The sequence below is a fragment of the Aquarana catesbeiana genome, linkage group LG09 (assembly GCF_042186555.1).
Source record: "Aquarana catesbeiana isolate 2022-GZ linkage group LG09, ASM4218655v1, whole genome shotgun sequence".
NCBI lineage: Eukaryota > Metazoa > Chordata > Amphibia > Anura > Ranidae > Aquarana > Aquarana catesbeiana.
This window is the reverse complement of record NC_133332.1, coordinates 66,287,043-66,311,426: the sequence shown is the minus strand read 5'-3', so window position 1 is coordinate 66,311,426 and position 24,384 is coordinate 66,287,043. Positions and strand designations below refer to the sequence as shown.

Below are 24,384 nucleotides of genomic sequence, written 5' to 3'. Positions count from 1 at the left end.
TTTTGTCTGCAGAAAATTGGATCGTGTGTACGAGGCTTTAGTCCATAGGGTTCAATATTGAGTTGACACACCCTTTGCAGCTATAACAGCGTCTCTTCTTCTGGGAAGGCTGTCCACAAGGTTTAGGAGTGTGTATATGGGAATGTTTGACCATTCTTCCAGATGCGCATTTGGGAGGTCAGGCACTGAAGTTGGGCGAGAAGACCTGGCTCGCAGTCTCCGCTCTAATTTATCCCAAAGGTGTTTTTTCGGGTTGAGGTCAGGACTCTGTGTAGGCTGGTAAAGTTCCTCCACCCCAAACTCACCTATCCATATATTTATGGACCTTGCTTTGTGCACTAGTGCGTAGTTACATTGGAACAGGAAGGGGTCATCCCCAAAGTGTTCTCACAAAGTTGGGAGCATGAAGTTGTCCAAAATGTCTTGGTATGCTGACACCTTAAGAGTTCCCTTCACTGGAACTAAGAGGCCAAGCCCAACCCCTGAAAAAAAACACACACCATAATCCCCATCCACCAAATGATTTGAACCAGTGCACAAGGCAAGGTCCTTAAAAACACCTTTGGAGCGGAGACTGCGAGCCAGGCCTTTTTGTCCAACATCAGTGCCTGACCTCACAAATGCGCTTCTGGAAGAATGGTCAAACATTCCCATAGACAAATAACTAAACCTTGTGTACAGCCTTCCCAGAAGAGTTGAATCTGTTATAATTGCAAAGGGTGGGCCAACTCAATATTGAACCCTACGGACTAAGACTGGGTTGCAATTAAAGTTCATGTGGGTTCATGTAACTTTGTAAATAAAGGCAGGTGTCCCAATACTTTTGACAATATAGAGTATCTGCATGATTGTTGCAGGTCAACACAGGTAATGTCACACAGGGAATTTGTAAAGTCAAGCAATGGCATCTTACATATTTCTTAGTACATTTTGCTTTTAAATTAGATTTTCTAGATAACATGACTTTGGGACGCTATACAATATGATGTCACTTCAACTTGTTATATGGGGAGTATTAAGCCTGTAGCTTTAGCCTTGAATATATGTGAAAAAAGGTTTGCTGTCTTTACAGATATTGTATCCTAAAGGCTAAAGTGACCTATACTGTAGACATTGAGTGGCAGATGGCTGGCCATTCATTCAAATCCACTAAACAATCTTTTTAGCCAAACATCATTCAGCTTTGCTTATTCACATCATTCATAGAATGGAATGGTAGAGATTTAAAGACTTTCTTATAGGCCTTAGGTTCAACGCCAAAAATTAAAAATCCCCATGATGATTGCAAAAACTGACAAATATGGAATTTGTCAAATGTGGTGTGTTTGTAGGAGACCTTAATCACAACTGACTACATATTGGGGGAGATTTACTAAAACTGGTGCACACAGAATCTGGTGTAGCTGTGCATAGTAACCAATCAACTTCCAGGTTTTATTGGCAAAGCTTAATTGAACAAGCTGAAGTTAGAAGCTGATTGGCTACCATGCACAGCTACACCAGAATCTGTGCACACCAGTTTCAGTTAATCTCCCCTATTGGGGTTGTTTTGCATATAACAACCAATCAGATTACAACAGTCATTTTTCTGCAAGCTTGAAAGTGAATGGAAAGGAATAGTAGTCGTTATGAGCAGTCATCTTACTTTCATGCATAAGACATGACAGTATATGTGCTCTAAAGAAACAAAAAGAAAAATGTGACAAACAAAACAGGAAATCTTCTAATTAATATACAAGTGTAGTGCTCTTACTGTATACAGTTATATCAGTCCTGCAAAGCGATAATATCCCCCAAAAAGACAAAATGCTTAAATATTAATCTTCACTCATATCTATCACATTTTTAAAATGTATTAGAAGCACTAATCATATTTTGTCACATTTTAGCTGTTATATATTGTGTGACAGCTTTACGATTCACATTATTCACCGCACAGATTTATTGCGTGTTTTTTTAAGGCATGATACCTTTTTCTATCACACAGAGAATTCCTCAGTTCAGCGGTTATAGATTGACTGTCTTATTTCGGTGTTGCCTCTATTAATTACTGTAATGGCTCTGACAAGCTCAGTGTACACAGGTTGAATAATTTAGTTCCTGCATGACTAACCCACAATGAGCTTATAAACATAACATCAACCCTATTTGAGTTTGAATGGGAATTTCCCTGTCAAACAAGTGAAGGGGAAAGTGATCAAACCATAACCATGCCCGAGAAACTTTTGTAACCTCATGAGATCCTACTGAAGGAAGGAGGGACATAGGACTGGGCAATCAAGACAATTCATGGGCAATAAATGACAAGTCATGGTAATACATTGGCAATAAATGACAAGTCATGGTAACACATGGGCAATAAATTACAAGTCATGGTAATACATTGGCAATAAATGACAAGTCATGGTAACACATGGGCAATAAATTACAAGTCATGGTAATACATGGGAAATAAATGGCCAGATGTAATATGTCTGAGGGAAATCAATAGTTGTGGCTGTACATGGGCAACATACAGGCAATCAGTACAATATGTGGGCAAAGGGGACAATTTGTGAGCACCAAATGGGCATAATGACCAAATACATATTAACCAAGTCTAAGTCTTGTGTTGGATTCTGGATTCTTTAATGGCATCTCAGTCTTAGTCCGTAGGGATCAATATTGAGTTGTCCCACCCTTTGCAGCTATAACAGCTTCCACTCTTCTGGGAAGGCTGTCCACAAGGTTTAGGAGTGTGTCTATGGGAATGTTTGACCATTCTTCCAGAAGCGCATTTGTGTGGTCAAGCACTGATGTCGACAAGAAGGCCTGGCTTGCAGTCTCTGCTCGAATTCATTTCAAAGGTGTTCAATCGGGTTGAGGTCAGTCAAGTTCCTCTATCCCAAACTCACTCATCCGTGTCTTTATGAACCTTGTTTGTGCACTGGTGCACAATCATGTTGGAACAGGAAGGGGTCATCCCCAAACTGTTCCCACAAAGTTGGGAACATGAAATTGTCCAAAATGTTTTGGTATGCTGACACCTTAGTCACTGGAGCTAAGGGGCCAAGCCCAACCCCTGAAAAACAACCCCACACCATAATCCCCCCCCTCCACCAAATCATTTGGACCAATGCACAAAGCAAGGTCCATAAAGACATGTATGAGCGAGTTTGTGGTGGAGGAACTTGACTGGCCTGCACAGAGTCCTGACCTCAACCTGATAGAACACCTCTGGGATGAATTAGAGCAGAGACTGCGAGCCTATGCCTTCTCGCCCACATCAGTGTCTGACCTCACAAATGCGCTTCTAGAAGAATGGTCAAACATTCCCATAGACACACTCCTAAACCTTGTGGACAGCCTTCCCAGAAGAGTTGAAGCTATTATAGCTACAATGGGTGGGTCAACTCAATATTGAACCCTACGGACTAAGACTGAGATGCCATTAAAGTTTATGTGTGTGTAAAGGCAGGTGTCCCAATACTTTAGGTAATATAGTGTAACTTAAAATACAGTCTGACAGACAACTAGCATTTTTAAAAACGTGGTTTTCAGTGGTAGCCTAATGCCGCGTACACACGGTCGGACTTTTCGTCTACAAAAGTCCGACAGCCTGTCCGACAGACTTCCGACGTACCTTCGGCGGACTTGCGGCAGACTTTCTTACGAACGGACTTGCCTACACACGACCACACAAAAGTCCGACGGATTCGTACGTGATGACGTACACCGGACTAAAATAAGGAAGTTCATAGCCAGTAGCCAATAGCTGCCCTAGCATGGGTTTTTGTCCGTCGGACTAGCACACAGACGAGCGGATTTCGGGGTCCGTCGTACTTACGACGTAAAGATTTGAAGCATGTTTCAAATCTAAAGTCCGTCGGATTTGAGGCTAAAAAAGTCCGTTGAAAGTCCGGAGAAGCCCACACACGATCGGATTACCAGCCAGCTTTAGTCCGTCAGCGTCCGTTGGACTTTTGTAGACGAAAAGTCCGACCGTGTGTACGCGGCATAATAGTTTAAGGTGGACCTGAACTCAAAAAGAGAAGATTTGCTTTGTTAGAGGAAACATTTAGAAATGTTAAAGTGGTACTAAACCTTAATACAAAAATGGGTTATATTTCAGCTTACCAATTCTTATATGTAGAATTTGAAGAGCAAATATACATGGAATACATGGACTTGCCCAATAATTACAAGTTAAATATAAAACATACAAAATATATAAAAAAACAAGTATCCAAGTATAGATTAAAAAACATTGGTCTCATTGTGGGACCCAGTATTAAAGAACAGACAGTTGCATGTTACACAGATATTGTTAGAATAGCAGATGGAGAGATAATTAATCCTCAGTGAATGGTGAGTCCTCTACATGTTTCACGGATATTTCCACTTTTTCAGGAGGAGTAATAATAGACAAAATCGTTAACAAAAATATGATAACATGGTAACATATGAAAATATATCATAAAATATATACCAAGGAATATGAGGGACCATAATAACAACACTGTCGCTTACTAATGAGGACCGAAAATGGGGGGTAACCAAGACAGCGGCACCATCAAAATCCCCCCCACAGCACGGGGGGCTTGAAGTAAGTATAAGTTAACTGATACCCAAGCCAGAGACTACAAGTAAAAATAATGAAAAGATAAGAGATTGTGTATGCTGTTTATGTCCTATTGGGAAGAGGAAAAGGAGGGGGGAGAGGAAGGGAAAGGGGAAAAGGGAGGGCAATGGTGAGAGGGGACCAGGGAAGGCAGGGGAAAAGGGAGAAAAGAAAAAAGTAGGGAAGGAAGGGGAAAGAGACAGGGAAAAGGGGGGGGATAGGAAATAAAGGGGAGACATTGAGGGGAAAAAAGAAAGGGAGGGAAACAAATGGGATAAACACCAATTTTGGCCATGGTTCCATTGTTGTAATACAATAGTACGCTGACCTGAAATTAATATAAAGTGATTTAAATTACCGGGGGGGGGGGGGGGTAGCGCAATGAAGCCTGCCCCCACTTCAAAAGAGGAGGATGGATCTAATGCTCGAGGGGGTTCAGCTTGGCCAGCTCTCATTCCAAGGCCCAATCACCCCTATATATATAACAAGGGCAGCAAGGTATCCTAAAAGTATAATAAATATCAAATGAGCTAATGGTGCCTCACACAGATCATAGTATAAAATCACCACATCTCTCACATACAGTCCAACAACTCAGTCACATTGATTACTGGTGTGGACACTGCCAAATATATTTTCTGCAGGCCCTTGAACACTAGTATGTAATAAGGCAAAAGAGTATAGACCCACCTCGATAAAATACTGCCTCCAAAAGCCCCCCTGCAAACTCCACAACACAGGGGAATCACCACACCCTCAAGCATTAGATCCAACCTCCTCTTTTGAAGTGGGGGCGGGCTTCATTGCCCTACCCCCCTGGCAATTTAAATCACTTCTTATTAATTTCAGGACAGTGTACTATTGTATTACAACCATGGCTGAGATTGGCTGAGATTGGTTATGATCCCATTTGTTTTTTCCCTCCCTCCCTCCCTTTCTTTTTTCCCCTCCATTTCTTCCCTTTATTTCTCCCCCCCCCCCCCTTTATCTCCCCCCTCTCTTTCCCCTTCCTTCCCTACTTTTTTCTCCCCCCCCCCCCTTTCCCTGGTCCGTCCCTTTTCCCCTTTCTTCGCTTTCCCTTCCTGTTTCCTCCCCTCCCTTATTTCTTCTCACCCCCTCCACTCCCTATATTTCTCCCACTTACCACCCCCAACCCCCCCACTTCCCTTTTTTCAATAGGGCATAAACAGCATACACAATCTCTTATCTTTTCATTATTTTTACTTGTAGTCTCTGCCATGGGTATCAGTTTACATATACTTATTGCAAGCCCCACTAGCTTGCCATGGGGGAATTTTGATGGTGCCACGGTCTTGGTTGTCCCCCATACTCGGTACTTATTGGTAAGCGACAGTGTTGTTAATATGGTCCCCCACATTCCTTGGTATACCATTTATTATATATTTTTATATGTTACCATGTTATCATATTTTGTTAAAGATTTTTTCTATTATTACTCCTCCTGAAGAAGTGAAAATATCTGTCAAACATGTAGAGGACTCACCGTTTACTGAGGATTAATTATCTCTCCATCTTCTATTCTGAAGGGTACCAAGTATCAGTGTAACATGCAACTGTCTGTTCTTTAATACTGGGTCCCACAATGAGTCCGATGTTTTTGATGAAATCTATACTTGGATACTTGTTTTCTATATATTTTGTAGGAATAAAATTTGTTTTCTATTTAACTTGTAATTATTGGGTACCAAGAAAGTCCATTTATTCCAATTATTTGGGGATACAGTATATGGGGGAAACTAAGGAATGGTAAGCTGCAGTATGTTACATTTTTGTTTTTACGTTTATTACTTCCTTAAGTACCCTAAAAATGTCTTATATTTCCTCCTGAGAAATAGCAGTGAACTTTCTGGTATGTAGGAGTTTCTAGACACTCCTATGCCTATACCAACCATATAGCTATTTATCTGCAGCATTAGATCTAAGGCTAGCCATACAAATTTAGGAAATACTTGTTTCCTCACCAATGCTAAACAGTGTCCATGGAGGAATTTCCCCTGCCAGCTGTTGTATCCAGATAGACGTAGCACCTGTGACTGATTGAATACCCGAACAGTGATTGCATCTAATTGAATTCGTATGCACCTGACAAGTTTTTCAGCCAGGTTGTGCAGACAGCCACCCATATCTTTAATTTCTGCTTATTCAGCAAGGGCTAGAATTCGAGCCAGGTATGGCTAGCATTAGGTACGGCTGCCTCTGCCTGCTAGTCTCAGGTGATTTGGAGTGAGATTTGATGTGATGTGACTACTGTGTGCTGTTCACTGTCCTCCTTGCTGGAGGCTCTGACACAAGGAAGCAAAGCCCTGCCTACACCAACCTGGCTGCCTCCACACAGAGACAAAGTGCAGAACAAGGCATTGTAAGTCAGTAATGGGGAAAAATGAGCTGCAGGCAGACTGTGGGTAATACTGGTGACTAGTCTTGTTTTTTTTTTTTTTTTCCTATGGACAGCTTCTAGAGTAAAAGTCTGCTTTAAGTAAAAATTTGAACAATAAAGCCCAATATTATTTAACCTTTATGCCTTTGACATAAATTCATGACATTAAAAAGAGTCTTATCAGCATTTATTTATTCATGTTTTTTTTTTTTTTCCATTGGATGCCTGAGACTTAAGATTCTCTTAATATTGCACCTGTTTGACAGCTGAAACCTGCATTGCATTGTGGGACTTGACATGCGCTGCATCACAACTTCAAACCCTCCCACCCCCTTCCCCGTCAGAAATGTCACTTCTTGAATTCAGCAATTCATTGAGAGTTCTGTACATTTGGTTGATACGAGCACCGTTAATTAGCTTCCTGTTGGCTGTATCCTGAGTCTGACCAAGTGTGCCAGTTTCGTGCCAGGCGGTGACACCACGAAACAGCACTGGTTTGCTGATGAAGGTAGGAATAACGTGAAGCGGACTTTGTGAACTGACTCCGCATGGGAAATACCTCAAGAAATCCATAGTGCCCACTGTCATATCCCTCCAGAGGAAGAATTTGCAAGTTGCAGGCAGTGATTCTTTTTAGGGAACTTTTTTAATTGATCAAAACCCCATTAAATGTCCCCATAGCAGTAGTTCATCAACAAAATAAATAAACTATTATTCTGTTATAGTATTGTCCAACATTTCTTTTTTTTTTTTTTAGAAAACAGGCTAATAAATACATGCTTGCATACCAGGTCATAATAATACAAAAAGTTCAGGTTATGATGAATGTGGAGCCTTTAAATAATAAAAAAAGGACAAATATATATATTTTTATAATCGGAAATATAATAAATCTGGCCAAAATCTACTTTGCCTTCCACTAGAAGGTATTGTTATCTGTATGTTTTATGGATCAGCTGCTAGGTAAAGGTATGTTGCTCATGGGACAGATTGCATTTCTTAAAGCTCAACGCCAGCCAAATCTTTTTTTGTTTCTAGTTTAGAGCATAATAGGGATAGGATAGAACATCTGTAAGGTTTTTACTGCAGTCTGTGACCCCATTGTCAAAACGGGATGAGAGTGCGAGTCCACAGACTGCAACAGCAAAAATGGGGAAGGGTTAGAATCTCCATCAAGTGATTATTGCTGTATGTGTGTTCCTGTCCTGGTGGCAACCATTTCCCTCACTTAACCTGCACAGGAAGTAGGAGAAGAGGGTTACAGACAGCAATACCAACTTGAGAAATATATATATACACTCTTCCTAAGTCTATCCAGAAAAAGGTTTTGGCTGAAGATAGGTTTTAATTGTAACCAAACTGTTGAAGCCCAATTGTAGTTTGATAAAAAAAAAAATCCAATAACAGTACATTGAGGATACAGTAAAATGGTATATGGTTAATATCTTATTAGTTTAATTGCTTTTAATTGATCCCTTGCATCTGTACAACAGTCAGTGCCCTCTGCATGTGAACAGGAGTCTCTCTGCAGAGGTCCAACACAGAGGTCCCTACAGAGTCAGAGCTCTTGCTCTCCAATCAGCAAGGAGTGTGAGCTTCACTGATTGAAAAGTTCTAGCCTGACTTAATAAATGGGGAGGGGTGTTGGATCGATTTAGCAAAACTGCTGCTTCCACGCAGAGAGCACTGACATTTCCAAAGATGTTATTAAAACTAAATTAATACATTGACCATATACCTTTTTGCCATACTCTCAATGGATCGTAATTTTTATTTATTTATTTATTTTGGAAACTACATTTGGGTATTAATCTTAGGGCACCAAATATCATGAGCCCCATGGACGGTTGTTAAAGGGATGGTTCATGTAGAAGTGATATTTGGTTATAGGTAGATGCAAGTGGATCAAACCACTAAGTTCTTGCCCCTCCCAGTACCTTCAAGTTGGATCCTCCTATTACATTTTTTTGCCCTTCTTTTAGCCCATTGTGAAGTCTCTCTCCTCTTGCATCTACCATAATGTACAATAAATGGCGACCCAGGGTTGATTGATAAAATTGTGAAATAGCTGTGGCACATGGGCAGAGATGAGAACTCAATTGCAGATCATCATTGGTATCTTTGAGAGATACAGGGCGCTAGACCAAATCTGTAAGGTGGCTATAGCCTAAAAGTGATGACTACTCACATATTTTTCTTAAATTAAAGTGAACTTGTCATAAAAGTAAATGTTTTATTGATATTATTTTCAAAATGCAGGCACCACAAGGTACTTCCATATTCCTTTAATTGTATACATAAAATGTTTGGTGCAGTCAGTTCTAAACCAACTTTGGAAAGTACCCAAACCAGCATTTTTTACAAATACAAGGGATGTCTACATCCCACTATGCATTTCATATGCATGGAGTAATCATTAAGGTCACTGGAGGTCATGCCAATCGTGTTCAATCTGAATCTGAAAGTCAATTTCTTTCTGCTGTGTGGAGGTATCAAAGGAAATAAAAACGATAAAACTATAACTTTTCTTTTTTTTGGATTGGTTTGTTTCTAGTACCTTATAAATAACTGACACATAGAAGTATTGATCGGCCAGAAATTGAAGTCTAATTTATATGGATCTTACTGCTTGCATGGACCTTGTTGCAGTGATGATGTCAGCTAGGATAACATCATCAGCCAAGCTCAGTTGGAGCCTGTGATCATGTGGAAAGTGCCAATTATGACTTTTACTCAGCTTATCGGTGGAAACCTCAGACCCAACGTCAGGTCTTGTAAACAGGTACTCATAAAAGTATCTAAAAAAGAATAGTTCTTATTGCCCCTAACATAGTTTACTTCTCTTAAAATCCCTTAACGAAAATAGTCATCTGAATGGTTGGTATAAACAACAATAACTTTTACCAGACACTTTAATGCAGTAGGTCTAATACTTGAAGCCACCCAGTTCCCCTTTGGTGGTGGCCGTAGTGGTTGCAGATTGGTCATTATAAAATTCAAGACTTCTCATTTTATGAGTGCTGACACCAAACTCATCAAATTATTTTAATGCATGATCATGCAGTTCTGTTACCACCTCCTGATATGAATGTACAGATTACATGTACAGCTTGGGGGTTATCGAGATCTGTAACATTTTTTGTTTTTTACAATGGAATCTGACAAAAATTGATGGCCATGATGAAGGGTCCCAGTTTATCATGTAGAACTAGATTAAGCTGTAAAGTTCCCAAAACAGAAAATTCAGTAGGTCAGGCCACCATTATGCCATTGTTTGCCAAATGAGGCCTGTCAGATTCCTGGAGTTTGAAGGAATGTAGGAGACATAGCTGCCCATCTGCCCAAGCCATTACAATCTGGTGTGTTCCACATTAAAATTTATATCAATACTCCTTACTCCTGAGTGGGACCAAAATAAAGGATTGTAGAGTGGTGGTCGGACACAGCCAGCCAATCTAACATCTGGAGTCCCTCAGACACATAAGAAGCTGGAATGTTCTTCAACATTCCAGAATCCACCCATATACAAAATATTAGCTGGGTTGATCCCTTAAGAAAACCTATTACAGACCTGTCTCATGCATTATGCTGGTTAGGTTGTGACATCCTGGTCACTTTTATTGGTCAGATATTTTATATAAGATCATGAGCTGTAATGTGTTGAATATGCTGATGGTGATGTATGTAAAACACGTATACTGCATGAAAATGAAAATAGCACCACAACATGCAGACACGACCGCAAATGCACTCCAAGTTTTCTTGGCCCTAAGCCTAGGCTTTCATTATCTCAGAGACTTAACCTCAAAATTTCTTTTTAACATGCAAACATATTTACTTACCTTAATTTACTTATTTTCTTAACCTTTACCGCCGCACTTTTATCAATCCACACTGTATAAAATCTGCTCTGAAGCCTTATCCTCAAACTTTTATTGTAGCAGTGATGTCTCACATTCTTCATGTTGTAAGATTTCCTTGTCTACCTGCTAAGCATTACAACTTTCACCCTTTGCCCTGTACCCCCTCGTCTACTTCCAGAATTATGTAATGTTCCTTTCTTTTCCTGCTGAGTGTTGCAGTATCTATTGAGTTATGTTGTGTTCCGTTATGTTTCTATCCATCTTGTAGGTTTCCCTTCCTTGTTTAGTGTTGTACAATTCCCTTATTTGCCTACTCAGAGTCGTTGTCAGTTGAGTGAGCTGCCGTACTGTTGCCTGAGTGTGAAGAGCTGTACAGCTCTTAACAGTTGCATCCCACTGCCTACTGAACTATGTAGCATTACACTATATGCCCATCTAGAATTACACTTCTGCACATTACCTGCTTGGGGAGTGCTGTTGTGTATTTTTTAAATGATTGTTACATTTTGCGGCATTTCCCTACTTTTCTGTCTTCCTGCTGCCTACATATTCACTGTTGAAATGTGCCCTGCCTACAATGGACATTGCAGTGTTCCCCTCCTTGCATGTTGAACATTGTAATGTGCCCTTCCTGCCTAATGAACACTATAGTGTTCTCCTGCCTACTTATTGAATATTCTAGTGTCCCCTTCTTAGCTAATGAATATTGTAGTGTTCCCCTTGCTTACATGTTTAATGTGTAGTGTGTCCTGACTATTTAATCATGCCTCCCAACTTTCTGAGCTGAGAAAGAGGTACACCTTTAGGCACAAAGTATGTTAGTAAATTACATGCTTCTGCCACAGCCCAAGTTAAGTAGACCGAAGAGAATTAATAAGCAATAAAATCATTGGTTAAACCCAAAGATGATTTTTTTGTCAACATTACCATGATGTTATACTATGTTTAAAAAATAACAACTGCAATAAATCTCCCCTCTCTATATGTTGGAAGCTCTACTGTGCCCTGCCTGCCTGGTGAATGTTGGATTGTTCCCTTTCCTGCCTTCTGTATGTTGAGGTGTACTATTTACTTCCTTATTCAAATTTTTTTTGTGTTCTCCCCAGCTAGAATATTTAACCTTAAGTTCTGTGTCTTAAGAAAGATGTATTCCTATTTCTGCCTTTTGTGTTTGTGTATCCTTGCCTACCTTCTGAAAGTTGTAATGGTTTTTGGTCTTAGTTTTTTACTACCTGGCTTTTTAAGCTTTTCACTGCTTCATTACCTATCTGTTGCCAATTCCAATGTCTTTTTACTGAGTGCTGTAATGTTCCTTAACCTTGCTGGACAAGTGTTCATTGCCGTCTGGGTGTTGTATGGCTCCCAGTCATCCACTGTGTGTAGCAGTGTTCCCTCCTGTAACTAATGAGTATTGAAACATACCCATGCCTTCTAGTGCTGTAGCTTGTTTTCACCCTCTATGCGCTTGTTCTCACTTTGCCCTTCTATGTCTTTTGTCTGCTTTTTGAGTTTGTTTTTTTTTTGTTCCATTTTCTGGCTGCCAGTTTCCTCATCCCAAGAGTTTTCCTCTTTCTACCTAATGGCCTTTTCTCTTTGCCTCACCAGTTTGTTGTTGATGGCATCTGCTTGCCCCTCTAGGTCCTCTGTTATGGTGTTTGAATAAAAAAAAATCTGACTGCTTATCTAGTTTTGAAAGATCATTATGTTTCCATAGCGAGTGAGGTGTGAATGAGGATTTATTTGGCGGGGGGGGGGGAGTTTGCAGCGCATGGGAAGTGAGAGGTATATAACAGTCATGAGAGGCTTCATAAACTCCTCTCTAAAGTACCCCTATTTGCGTTATTTGTTGCTCCTCCCTGCCCAGTTTTTATGGCTTCTGAAGTGTTAGTGCAGATCTTTTAAATTGAAATACCCATCTAAGGACTCCACTCTATCATTACTCCATTTAGCAGCCGGCATAAAAAAATTAATGTAAGGTAAAGGTTACAACAGTACCAAGCAATATTTCTTCACTTTACAGTGACAAAATTGTCTTTATAAATAATGTCCCTATACTTGTGTCCCACCCTTTTCTCAAATATCCCACCCCACTGGAAGCTAGGTTCTGCTTCCTGTAATAAGCCAGCAACTCCAGTTATCAAAAGGCTACTAACAAAGTCTGGAGGGTCTCCACTGATGGTTGGAAGACGGAAGCCAAACGCAGCCATATTTAATAATCCTCCGATTACATTCTCTATAGTATAGAGGGGAGCTCTAAACCATTGGCGTGAACAGAATGGGGTCAAACATAAGCCGATTCACTGGACTGTGTCCTCCCCAATGTTGGCACTTGAGCCAGAGTGGATGGCTCCTTTTTACGCACCTCACACACTGACTTTCTGCGAGCCTGAACTCCCCTCATTGCTGTCTTGATTTTTCTCCAGCCAAGGTGGTTAAGCTCGGCTAAATTGAGAAGGACACAGATGCCGCTTACAGCAAACATGAAAACCAGGAAGACTGTCTTCTCAGTGGGCCGAGATACGTAGCATTCGACTTCCTTTACGCAAGGGTAACGGTCACACTCAAAAATAGGTGGAACACTGAAACCATACAGGAAGTACTGTCCTGCCAGAAAACCAATTTCCAAAGCATTCCGGAAGAAGACCTGGATGATGTAAAAGCGAGAGATGCCTTCCTGTCGCTTGACCTTGGGGCTCTTTGCTGCTTTTTTAGGCGTGCTTGGGATCTCTTTTACTTCCAGGCAGTCTGGCTCATCCTTGGACGAAAGGTCCTGATTCTGCATCAAAATTCCATTGATATTTTTCATCCTTCGGTTCTCTCGTGGCAGTTCCTTCTCTAAAAGGGGATAGAGGAAGGAATATCTCCGGTCCCTCTGCTTGGCAGACTGATGGACAGAATATGTGATAAAACAGAGGCTTGGGGTACACACTAAGATGATCTGGAAGACCCAGTACCGAATGTGGGAGATGGGGAACGCTCGATCGTAGCAGGCTTGGTTACAACCAGGCTGAAGAGTGTTGCACATAAACATGGTCTGTTCATCTTCATAGACTGTCTCCCCAACAATAGCCACAATTAGGATACGAAAAATGACAACCACAGTCAGCAGAATCCTGCCAAAGAGAAGTATATAATGAGTAATCTGTTAGGTAAAAAAATCATACATGCTTTGTAGTTGACCTTTTTTACAAAATTATGGACCACATTTATATACATACAGCTACACACACTGTATATATGACTTTATGGGCTCTGCTATAAATTACCAAGGAACAATTGCGAGCACTTTTTCTTTTTTTTAATATTATACATTTTTATAAGGCCTACAATGAAGATAGGAGTATAAAGGATGATACAGTACAGCAAAGACAAATGTAAGGAAAGCAGAATATGAGGCGAATATGGTTACAGCATTATGTGTTTGGATGTCAGGATATAATTTTTAAATATTATATATTTTTTTTCTAAAGTTCAGGTCCGTCATTCCCGCTTAGGTGAGGATGACACACCTGGACCTGAACGCATGTGCAGAAATGCTGCAGATATCTCCAGGCTCTGTTCCAGGATCTCTGCACATTTATTTATTTATTTCAGGTACTTATATAGCGCCGTCAATTTACGCAGCGCTTTACATATACATTGTACATTCACATCAGTCCCTACCCTCAAGGAGCTTACAATCTAAGGTCCCTAACTCACATTCATACATACTAGGGACAATTTAGACAGGATCTAATTAACCTACCAGCATGTCTTTGGAGTGTGGGAGGAAACCGGAGTACCCGGAGGAAACCCACGCAGGCACAGGGAGAACATGCAAACTCCAAGCAGGTAGTGTCGTGGTTGGGATTCGAACCACATGCATGCTGTCCTGTGAAACTGGCTGCTGGGATTTCTCATCCATAGTTTTCAGTTCTAAGAAAGCAGAGTACCCAGCACCAAATCAGGAGAAACCATAGTTTTCTTTTTTTTATAACTGTTTATTTAAAGAAAAATGTTCAAGTTTTACAAAAAAGAAATAAATTAAAAAAATTGAAAGGCATACCATAGGTACTAGAAATCACTGCAACATGAAATCGCACAGATGACAAAACTTAGAATAGCGAATAAACAGCTTCTCATGTAATGAAAACAGCAACTGGGGTGACCCACTCCGAAGCCACAGCAGTGACAGCAAAGCGGGTCAGCCCCTACAAAAACATGCAGTACTAAATCAAGTTGAAAAAAAAACGTAATGCATAATAGGAATACAATGCAGTAACATGGTACATAAAAGGGATGAAATATATCAAAAGCAAAGAGGATAAACAAAAGAGACAGGGTACCAGACCCCAAAGAGAGAGAGGAAAAGAAGCCACTCAACGTGCCATAGACCAAGATGATTAAGGCGCATTAAGGACTAAGTAATCATCCCAAGCATCCAATACAGCAGTAAACTTAGCTGGGCTATTGCCATAAGGTATTCCATGGATCTCACTTCTCCAACCCACTGTAGAAAGGCAGAAAATGTTGGGGGGGTGTCTGTTTCCACCGGGCAGTAATTAAACATCTAGCGGCTGTGAGAATGTGCTTCATAAATTTTTTAAGGTTTTTCTCTAGCTCTCGCATGGAAAGGCCCAAAAGATGCGTCAGCTGGTCTAGGTGGACGGGCCTGTTAACCACCTTGGAAAGGAGAAAATTAACCTCCACTTAAAAAGTTATAATTTTTTTGGGCAGGTCCATTGATCCCACCACCGAGTGAAACCATAGTTTTCAAATGTATATGTACATAAGGCAGGAATGGAGGAAACATTTAAAGGACAGCTTCACAAAATCTGGAGTTACGCTTTATGCTATATTCTCTCATATGAATATCCAAAAAAAACCCCAAAAAGCTAAAGTTACACTTTAAGCAATATTTCTTCGATTATATTTGCAGTTTCCTGCCTGATTTTCCATACTGCCTAGAAGTGATCTTTACTAAATAGCATTTCACTGTTGCACTTTAATTTTGGCAGCTAGGAATGAAACTACCATAGACAAAGAGATCTTTTTGAATGTGCTGCTTCATGTAATGCAAATACACTTGAACAGCTGGTACTACCCCTGCAGGTGCAGTCACCACACATCAGCAGAGCTGTCTCATGAAATATAACTTTTACTTACACATTAATATGGATTTACCGTTGAATGACATTACAGCATGCTTAATCCTGTTTTATACAACTCACCGAATACATTTTAAATATTTATTTTTCCAGTGAACAAATATGGATGATTATAGGAAGGAAACTATTGTACCAACCGCTGGGAGCAGGTCGTGTAATAACCATGAACCTTGTCCAGGTGTAATCAGAGCCTGTACATCTGTCATGTCCGTATGACGAGGGCTGTGGATATTAATGAAACACTCTCATGTCATTTCTCATTTGTGCTGGGCTGGTAAACACTTATACCAAGCTGATTTGACCAGACAATGCTTTCGTGAGAATGAATATCCATGCATTATGCCCCATACCCAGGATCAGACTTTCCGCCAACAAAACCGTGGATTTTTGTTCGAAGGTTGTTGTCTCAAACTTGTCTTGCATACACACGTTCACTCAAATGTTGGCCAACAATTACAAACGTGGGAACGTGGTGACATACAAGACGTATGACAAGCCGAGAAAAAGGAAGTTCAATAGCCATTTCGGCTCCTTCTGCTTGATTCCGAGCATGCGTGAACTTTTGTGCATCGGACTTGTGTACGCACGATCGGAAATTCCAACAACAAAGTTTTGTTGGCGGAAAATTTGAGGACCTGCTATCAAACATTTGTTGGTGGAAAGTCCGACAGCAAATGTTCGATGGAGCATACACATGGTTGGACTTTCCGACAACAAGCTCACATCCAACATTTCCCATTGGAAAATCCAACCGTGTGTACGCGGCATAAGGCAATATGGGTGAAAGACAGAGACTAAAGAGTAACTTACCCAGTTACAGCAGTTTATGAAAATCATGCTCCAGTAATTATGGAGATGAGTAAAATGACATTACGTTAAAACAGTATTCTGTGTAAAACTGATTTTTTAGAATGGATGAACTAGGACAGACCCCAAGGCCACATCCGGCTGTTTGGCTGTTCCTGTCTGGCCCGTGATGCCTCTACTGTCAGCATGCCTCTGTGAGCCTGTCAGCTTCACTGAACTCAATGGGTGGGTTTGAGAAGTGGTGCCGCTTGTCAAACTCTGCATCCCAAGTTAAAAATGCTGCGGTTGCGAAGCAAAACATCGTGACAGCAGCATGTGAACAGCCCCATCCAGTTGTTATTTTACAGCAAGGGAGGGCACCGGGGAGTGTTAAAACCACAGGTCAGCTGCCCATTTTTACCAAGAGACCTATTTCATGAGCAAATGTACATATTGTTCTTCCTAGCACCAGTTGTTTGTTTTCTACATGTTTACGTACTTATGGACCTTCCCAGGTTCACAATTACCTGGGTAGAACAGCATACGGTACTGAAACTTGAAGGAAGGATGAATGGAAAATTAAGACATTCTTGATAAAAATCTTCTGCCATCTACCAGGATGATGAAGATGAAATAAAGGTGGACATTTCAGCAAGACAATGATCTCAAACACAAAGCCAAGGAAACTTGGTTTCAAAGAAAGAAAATGAAGCTGCTAGAATGGCCCAGCCAGTCACCTGACTTGAATCCAATAGAAAATCTATGTAAAGAACTAAAGATCAGAGTTCATAGAAGAGGCCCACGGACCCTTCAAGATTTGAAGACTGTTTGAGTGGAAGAAGGGGCCAAAATCACCCCTGAGCAATGCATGCCACTAGTTTCTTCATACAGGAGTTATCTTGATGCTGTCATTACCAACAAAGGATTGTACGAAGTATTAAATAGATTTTAGTTAGCGTGTACAATACTTTTTCCCTGTGTCATTCAATTTGATTACATATAACTTAATTTCTAAATGTATTTTTTGGTTTCTTTGTATGCATGGATTGCATGGGTTGTTACCGCCATGTGGTGAAAATTTCAAGTAAATAGCACCTTTAGAAATATATTTATTTGTGTTCAATACTTAATTTACCCACTGTATATATAATACTACAGAAATGCAATTAGAGACTGTAAGTATGTTACAAGTATGGTCAAAGACTGCAAACATACTGTAAGGGTTTTTGGAGCCTGGGTTGTCATAAACTGGAGACCTAATACATAAGATTGCTAGAATTAAGTTGGGCCCTCCATAACAGTCCCAGTTTTCTCATGTGATCCCTTGGGAAAATGAATTACCCACCCTTGAACCAGGATGTACATTGATCTCACTACATCGGCCACTACAGAAGTGAATTCTCAACATTATCCCATCAGCTGCCCATTAGTGGACTTGAAGTCATCTTTAAAAACAAGCTGAGAATCATCTGATCCAAGCAAAATTGGGAAAAAAATCCTAGGTCTATGGGAAAAGCAGACAGCCTTGGCCAAAGACTTTTTTGAAATAAAGATCAATTGGACAGTTTTCAAAATCTTGTTTGGTCACTAGTCCCTGCTGACAGCAGAATGTAAACAAAAGAATTGTAATGTAAACAAAAGAATTGCCTGTATTAAATAAAACAAACCAAAAAAAAAAACAGCGTGGTGGTCCCATGCCGAGATTAAAGAAAACTGGTGTGGGGTCCCCCTAAAAATCTAACCCTGTGGGTGTGTGTGGGGGGGGGTGTTAGCGGCTTATCAGAATCTGGAAGCCTTCTTTAACAAGGAGATACTGCCCCCCCTTATGTGAATGAGTAGGGGGTACCCCTACTCATTCAACAATAAAGTCAAAGTTAATAAAAACACAACAGATTTTGACAAGTCATTTGTTTAAAAAAAAATAAAAATAAATCAAACATGTCCCCTGATGTAAATCCAGCTTCAAACGAGATGAACGTTGACCCGCAAGAAAAAAAAAAACCCTGAGGCCTGCCAAACACAAGTTGTCTCGTCGAGAGACAGTCGCCAAATGACAGCCGCTTACTGGTAAGTAAACATGGGGGTAGGGGTCGCTCGGTGACCACGCCCATGCAGACGTCACTCCTAGACTCCTGTCCATGACCAAAATTTGAGCCATGCACATGTCTATTGTCAAACCCCCAAAACACATTGGCTGGGGAATCTTTGTATTGTTCAGTGTATTGCCCTGTACATGTGCACCTTTCCTGTGCTAGATACAAAGATACATTGAGATTGCTTTACTAAATTGTAGAATAAAATATATTTTTTTATAATAATAATTGCTACAACAGAATCCGAATTCTCCGTGGCCATTTGGAAGAATATGGGTACAGTAAAAAAAAAAAATCAGCGCAGAGCAGGAGTCTCCAAAATTTTCAGTATGAAGACCCATTGTATATTTTACAAATCATCATGGACTGAGAAAAAAAAAACAAAAAAACATCAAGGTCCCTCTGTAGGCAATAAAGTTCTCCTTACGTCAGAGTTCCTCACATATTAGGGCCCCTATCAGAGCTCCCCTTACATCCAATCCCTGTCAGATTCTCCCCTTACATCAGGGTCCCCTCAAAGTCCCATGTTACATCAGAAGTGGAGACAATAGGCAGCGTCTGCTGACCTTAAAGCAGTATTAAACCCACAACCTATAATGTAATATATTGCAGCTTACCAATCATTAGATGTGGTGGCTGCATTTGTTTTCTATTTATAGGCTTCCCCCCTCTGTTTTCACCTGATATATGTATTAGGCTACATGTACACTGGCCTACCCTGACCGTGGCCTTGGGAAAACGCTGTAAAAAAGAAAAACGTGCTTTACCGTAATTTTGTCACAACTTGTGTTTTCCTGTGGTCGGTGTTCAAAGCGTTTTTTTCTTGAACGCAGAAGAATGGTTTAACATGACCTAAATGTGGCAGCTCCTAAACCCTGCTAAAAGCCTATGTGTACATGGACACATAGACTTTTATGGAGTCAAAGTGAATGTAAACCATTAAATTTGATTCATGAAATTTGAGCTGGGCACATATATCTGTAGTGTTTTCTTATCTCTCTCCAAAGCCCTGTCCTGTGGCTTTCTCCTGCTCTGTAGCTCTGTTATAAGCCTGATAACTTCTGACAAGTGCTCCGACACAGGAGATAAAAGCAAATTTGTGTCGTGGGAGGTTGCTATAACTATATAATTAAACTAATTATAACTATAATTAATTAGCAGACAGCTTGACTTGTCAGAGCACATCTCTGCACATTCCTTCCTTACTTTGCCAATGTGGGGTGGGGGTGTGTGCCTTTCCTCCAATCAGCTGTCTTGGCTGTATGCCCAGACTTCACACTCAGTGCTGAACAGGAAGAGAAAATCTGTAACACCTGATGTGAATTTTCTAAAGAATATATAAAGCTGAAGACAGCAGATATACATGTAAAACTTATATAGGGAGATTTGTTTAATCTTTGTGTATCATCTGAGGCTGTTCACTTAACTGGGTATGTGTGAGGGTTTACATCCAAGTTTAGGAAGTTTAGGAAATTTGGCAAATAAACTCAAGTTTAGAAGCTACCAGTGTACTTGAAGCCTAAAGCCTCGTACACACGATTGGACTTTCTGACGGGAAATGTGCGATGACAGACTGTTGGCGGAAAATCCGACCGTCTGTATGCTCCATCGGACAATTGTTGGCGTTCATAATGGAGAATTAACATTCGTGACTCTGCAAATTATGAGATCTCAAAATGCAGCGCACAATTCTCTTCTTCTTTAATGAGATAATAATGAAGCTGCTTTGCTGGTGATACTGATGGAATTATTGCAAATGAATTTTCAAAGGCTTTTTTTTTCTAGTGATAGCAAGAATAATATTATTATGCTTTTTTTTTTCTTTTTCTTTGGGAAAGTTACCACAACACCATTATCCTGTGGTTTTAAGATCAAAGATACAACTATGTTGGTGTCCCTTGTCAATTTTACGTTGTTTTTTTTTTTTAATGTAACTGCCTACTCCAAAACTGTCATTTGAAGTAAAACACAAGCCAAGTATTTTTCTCCACAATTTTTTATTGTGCATTAAAAAAAGAAAACAAATAAAATTAGACATGTTATCTGCCAATAGAACTTAACCAAAAAAGTGCATTCTATGCATCCAAAAATATAGAAAATATAACAAATCAAATCATTATTATTCAACCAAAAGATAAAATAAAAGCCTCATGCATGTGTCCTGCTTCTTAATATAGGGGGTCAACAATGCCAAAAGTTGGTGAAAGCAGGAGTCCGTCATCCGGAGATAATTCCGAAAATCATCCGGATTATTCTCCTGGAGCTCCCGCAGCAAAGGCATATGACATAATTGGTCACCATTAATAAAGAAACCGATTTTTGGTCCAAGAACTCCTCCTGTTCCTGGACTGGACTTGGGTCAAAGCAATAACTCCAAGGCCAATAATAATTGACACGTTATCTCCTCTGATTCCGCCAACATGTCTGGTTGACGAACATCCATTCAGAAACAAACTGAAAAGCACGAACTGAAAAGCGTGAATCAACACTCACCAAACTTCTACTAACATGAAATTAGCAGAAGGCGTAGTACACGTAGTACGTCAGTACGTTCCTGTTTTTTGTCCGACAATTCTTGTCGTTTGTATGCAAGACAAAATCCAGGCACACACCTTCAGACAAAGTCTGAGGTTTTGTCTTTGGAAAATCCGATCGTGTGTACGAGGCTTAAGAGTGTCTCCACTCTGGATAAAGGAGCAGAAGGGGCACCTTTGGACAGCAGCATTGTCAGTCTGGGGGAAGGTGAACGTTAGATGGACTATCAGATTTGGATACACTAACAATTTGAAGCCAAACTCCAGCTCACACTTTATAAGCAGTTACAGCAACATTTTCTTTCTTTTGTGATAAAGGTTTTACATAAATAAATAAATAAAAGCTGATCATTGCAAGCACCCGCATCAGTGGTAAATGGTTTGTCTCATCCCTCTAATTGCAACATCTGCAAGAGAGCTTGTTCTTTTAACAGCAAACCTACTGTCTAGATTACCAGGTATAAAATAAGCAAAGAAAGCCTAAAAAAAAAAATTAATGCAGTCACCACATCTAAGAATTGGTAAGCTGCAATAAAATGTATGTATATTATACAGTAGATGACATAATATTTGCTTTTGGATCTAATACTCCTTTAATCCTTAGTCAGCGCACACCCTACTGACCCTAACTGCAGGCCACATAAAACCTTGTAGCGGGCTGTATGTGGACAACGGGCTGTAGTTTGGAGACCCCTGGCATAGAGTATAAATTCTTACCAGTACGTGTTAATTTATGAAAAGCTGAGCAGCCACATTTGCTCAGCCTTGGGTTTAGTTGTGCTACACGATGATTTACTGCACCTTTTGTAGAGAGGACACAATAAACTCTATGCAGTCTCTAATCATGTGAATCATTTCACAACGCACCTAGTAGGCACAGACCATGTGATCCAGACTGCCTAGACTTTGGCTCACATGATGTTGGGGGCAGTAGTTTGTTTTTCATTCAAGGCAAGAAAATGGTCCTTTTTTTAACCTCAAAGCAATATGTTATTTGGGAATGCTGGCAAATGCCGCATGGATTCATATGAAGTATGAATTTTAATGCAGAAGCTGCCTGCTTGTAATCTATTGTCTTACTGACTGTAGTAAAGTGTGTACTTACGTATCCTTATTCCAGAGCAGCATGTTGGAGTCCACCGCCTCCTTCATCTTCTTTTCCTGTAAGCGGGCAGGTAGCATTGCCAGTTACTAGGCAACTAGTTGCGACACGTCGAAGTGGTGCTGTTCGATGGTGGGAGGACAGCACTGTCTGAGTCTTTAAAGGGGCAGCCCCAGCCCTGTTCTGCTGCACCCACTTCTGTGGTTGCATATCAATGTAGCAAATGTGAGGGGAGATGGATTGAGGAATACAAGGCAATCTTTTGTTGTACATTAGAGAAGAGATCTATCTATGCTATGCAAGCTGCTGTGAAAGTGGACTTCAAGTGTAGTGGCAGGACCAGCTTGCTGAGCATTTATTGGGCTGTAGTTATCTACAATAAGGATTTGCATCTATCACATGCAGAATATCTGATGTATGCACTATTCAAAAACTGCACTTTAGCATATCCACCGAGCCTTTGTACTACATGGTTAAGCATACTGTATATACAGTACATATGTGTATATGTATATATATATATATATATATATATATATATATATATATATAAAATATATATATAAATATATATATATAGAGTCAGAGTCTTCACTTGGAAATGCGATAACCCTAACTACCAAGACCTGAGGTGTGCCTTGGCCTAGCTGGTCAGTATGCCTAAAAGAGGGCATACGCTGAATGAATATGTAATAGATGTAAATGAAATAATGAAAGTATGGGGGAACAGGTGGGAACCCGAATGTGAGCCGATGAAGGATCAGATAGAGGAGGAGGAGGGATATATAGCCCTCAGACTCCTCCTACAAATTCAGGGTAGCCTCTGGCCAGCCTTCTAAAATATACTGTGTGTATATATATATATATATATATATATATATATATACACACACTATATTGCCAAACGTATTGGGACACCCTTCCAAATCATTGGATTCAGCTGTTCCAATCACCTCTCTATGACCACAGGTGTAAAAAATCAAGCCCCTAGGCATGCATACTACTTCTACAAACATTTGTAAAAGAATGGGTAGCTCTCAGGAGCTCAGTGAATTCAAGCGTGGTACCGTGATAGCTTGCCACCTGTGCAATAAGTCCATGCATGGAATTTCCTTGCTACTAAATATTCCACAGTCAACTATTAGTGGTATAATAACAAGGTGGAAGCAACTGGAAACAACAGCAACTCAGCCATGAAGTGGTAGGCCACGTAAAATGACAGAGCGGGGTCATGCTGAAGCGCACAGTGCGCAGAAGTCGTCAACTGTCTGCAGAGTCAACAGCTACAGACCTCCAAACTTTATGTGGCCTTTAGAACATCACAACCACAGTGTGTAGAAAGCTTCATGGAATGAGTTTTCATGGCGCAGCGGCTGCATCCAAGCCTTACATAACCAAGTGCAATACAAAGCGTCAGATACAGTAGTGTAAAGCACGCCACCACTGGACTCTAGGGCAGTGGAGACGTGTTTTCTGGAGTGACAAATCGCGCTTCTCTGTCCGATGGACATGTCTGAGTTTGGCAGTTGCCAGGAGAATGATACTTGCCTGACTGCATTGTGCCAAGTGTAAAATTTGGTGGAGGGGGGATTATGGTGTGGGGTTGTTTTTCAGTGGTTGGGAACTCTTAAGGCATCAGCATACCAAGACATTTTGGACAATTTCATGCTCCCAACTTTGTGCTAACAGTTTGGGGATGGCCCCTTCCTGTTCCAACATGACTGCGCACCAGTGCACAAAGCAAGGTCCATAAAGATATGGATGAGCGAGTTTGGGGTGGAGGAACTTGACTGGCCTGGACAGAGTCCTGACCTCATCCCGATAGAACACCTTTGGGATGAATTGGAGTCAGGCTTTCTCA

At 40.5% G+C, this 24,384-nt stretch overlaps 1 protein-coding gene across 3 annotated transcripts in view; it reads right to left on the bottom strand.

Annotated features, from left to right (window-relative positions):
• Positions 1-6,201: 6,201 nt before the first annotated feature.
• Positions 6,202-24,384, bottom strand: part of LOC141107751 (gap junction delta-2 protein-like) — a 94,103-nt gene continuing 75,920 nt past the window's right edge. Inside the window, exons 1-3 of one of the 3 annotated variants that reach the window (XM_073598686.1) lie at positions 22,527-22,637; positions 13,224-13,974; positions 6,202-8,231 (exon numbers count right to left, since the gene is read on the bottom strand). In XM_073598686.1, the coding sequence (XP_073454787.1) occupies positions 8,223-8,231; positions 13,224-13,974; positions 22,527-22,603 (837 nt within the window). In that variant the 5' untranslated portion in view covers positions 22,604-22,637 and the 3' untranslated portion in view covers positions 6,202-8,222. Of the gene's footprint in view, positions 13,975-22,526; positions 22,638-24,384 lie in introns of those variants that run through there. The other 2 variants (XM_073598684.1, XM_073598685.1) reach the window with 2 other exon arrangements.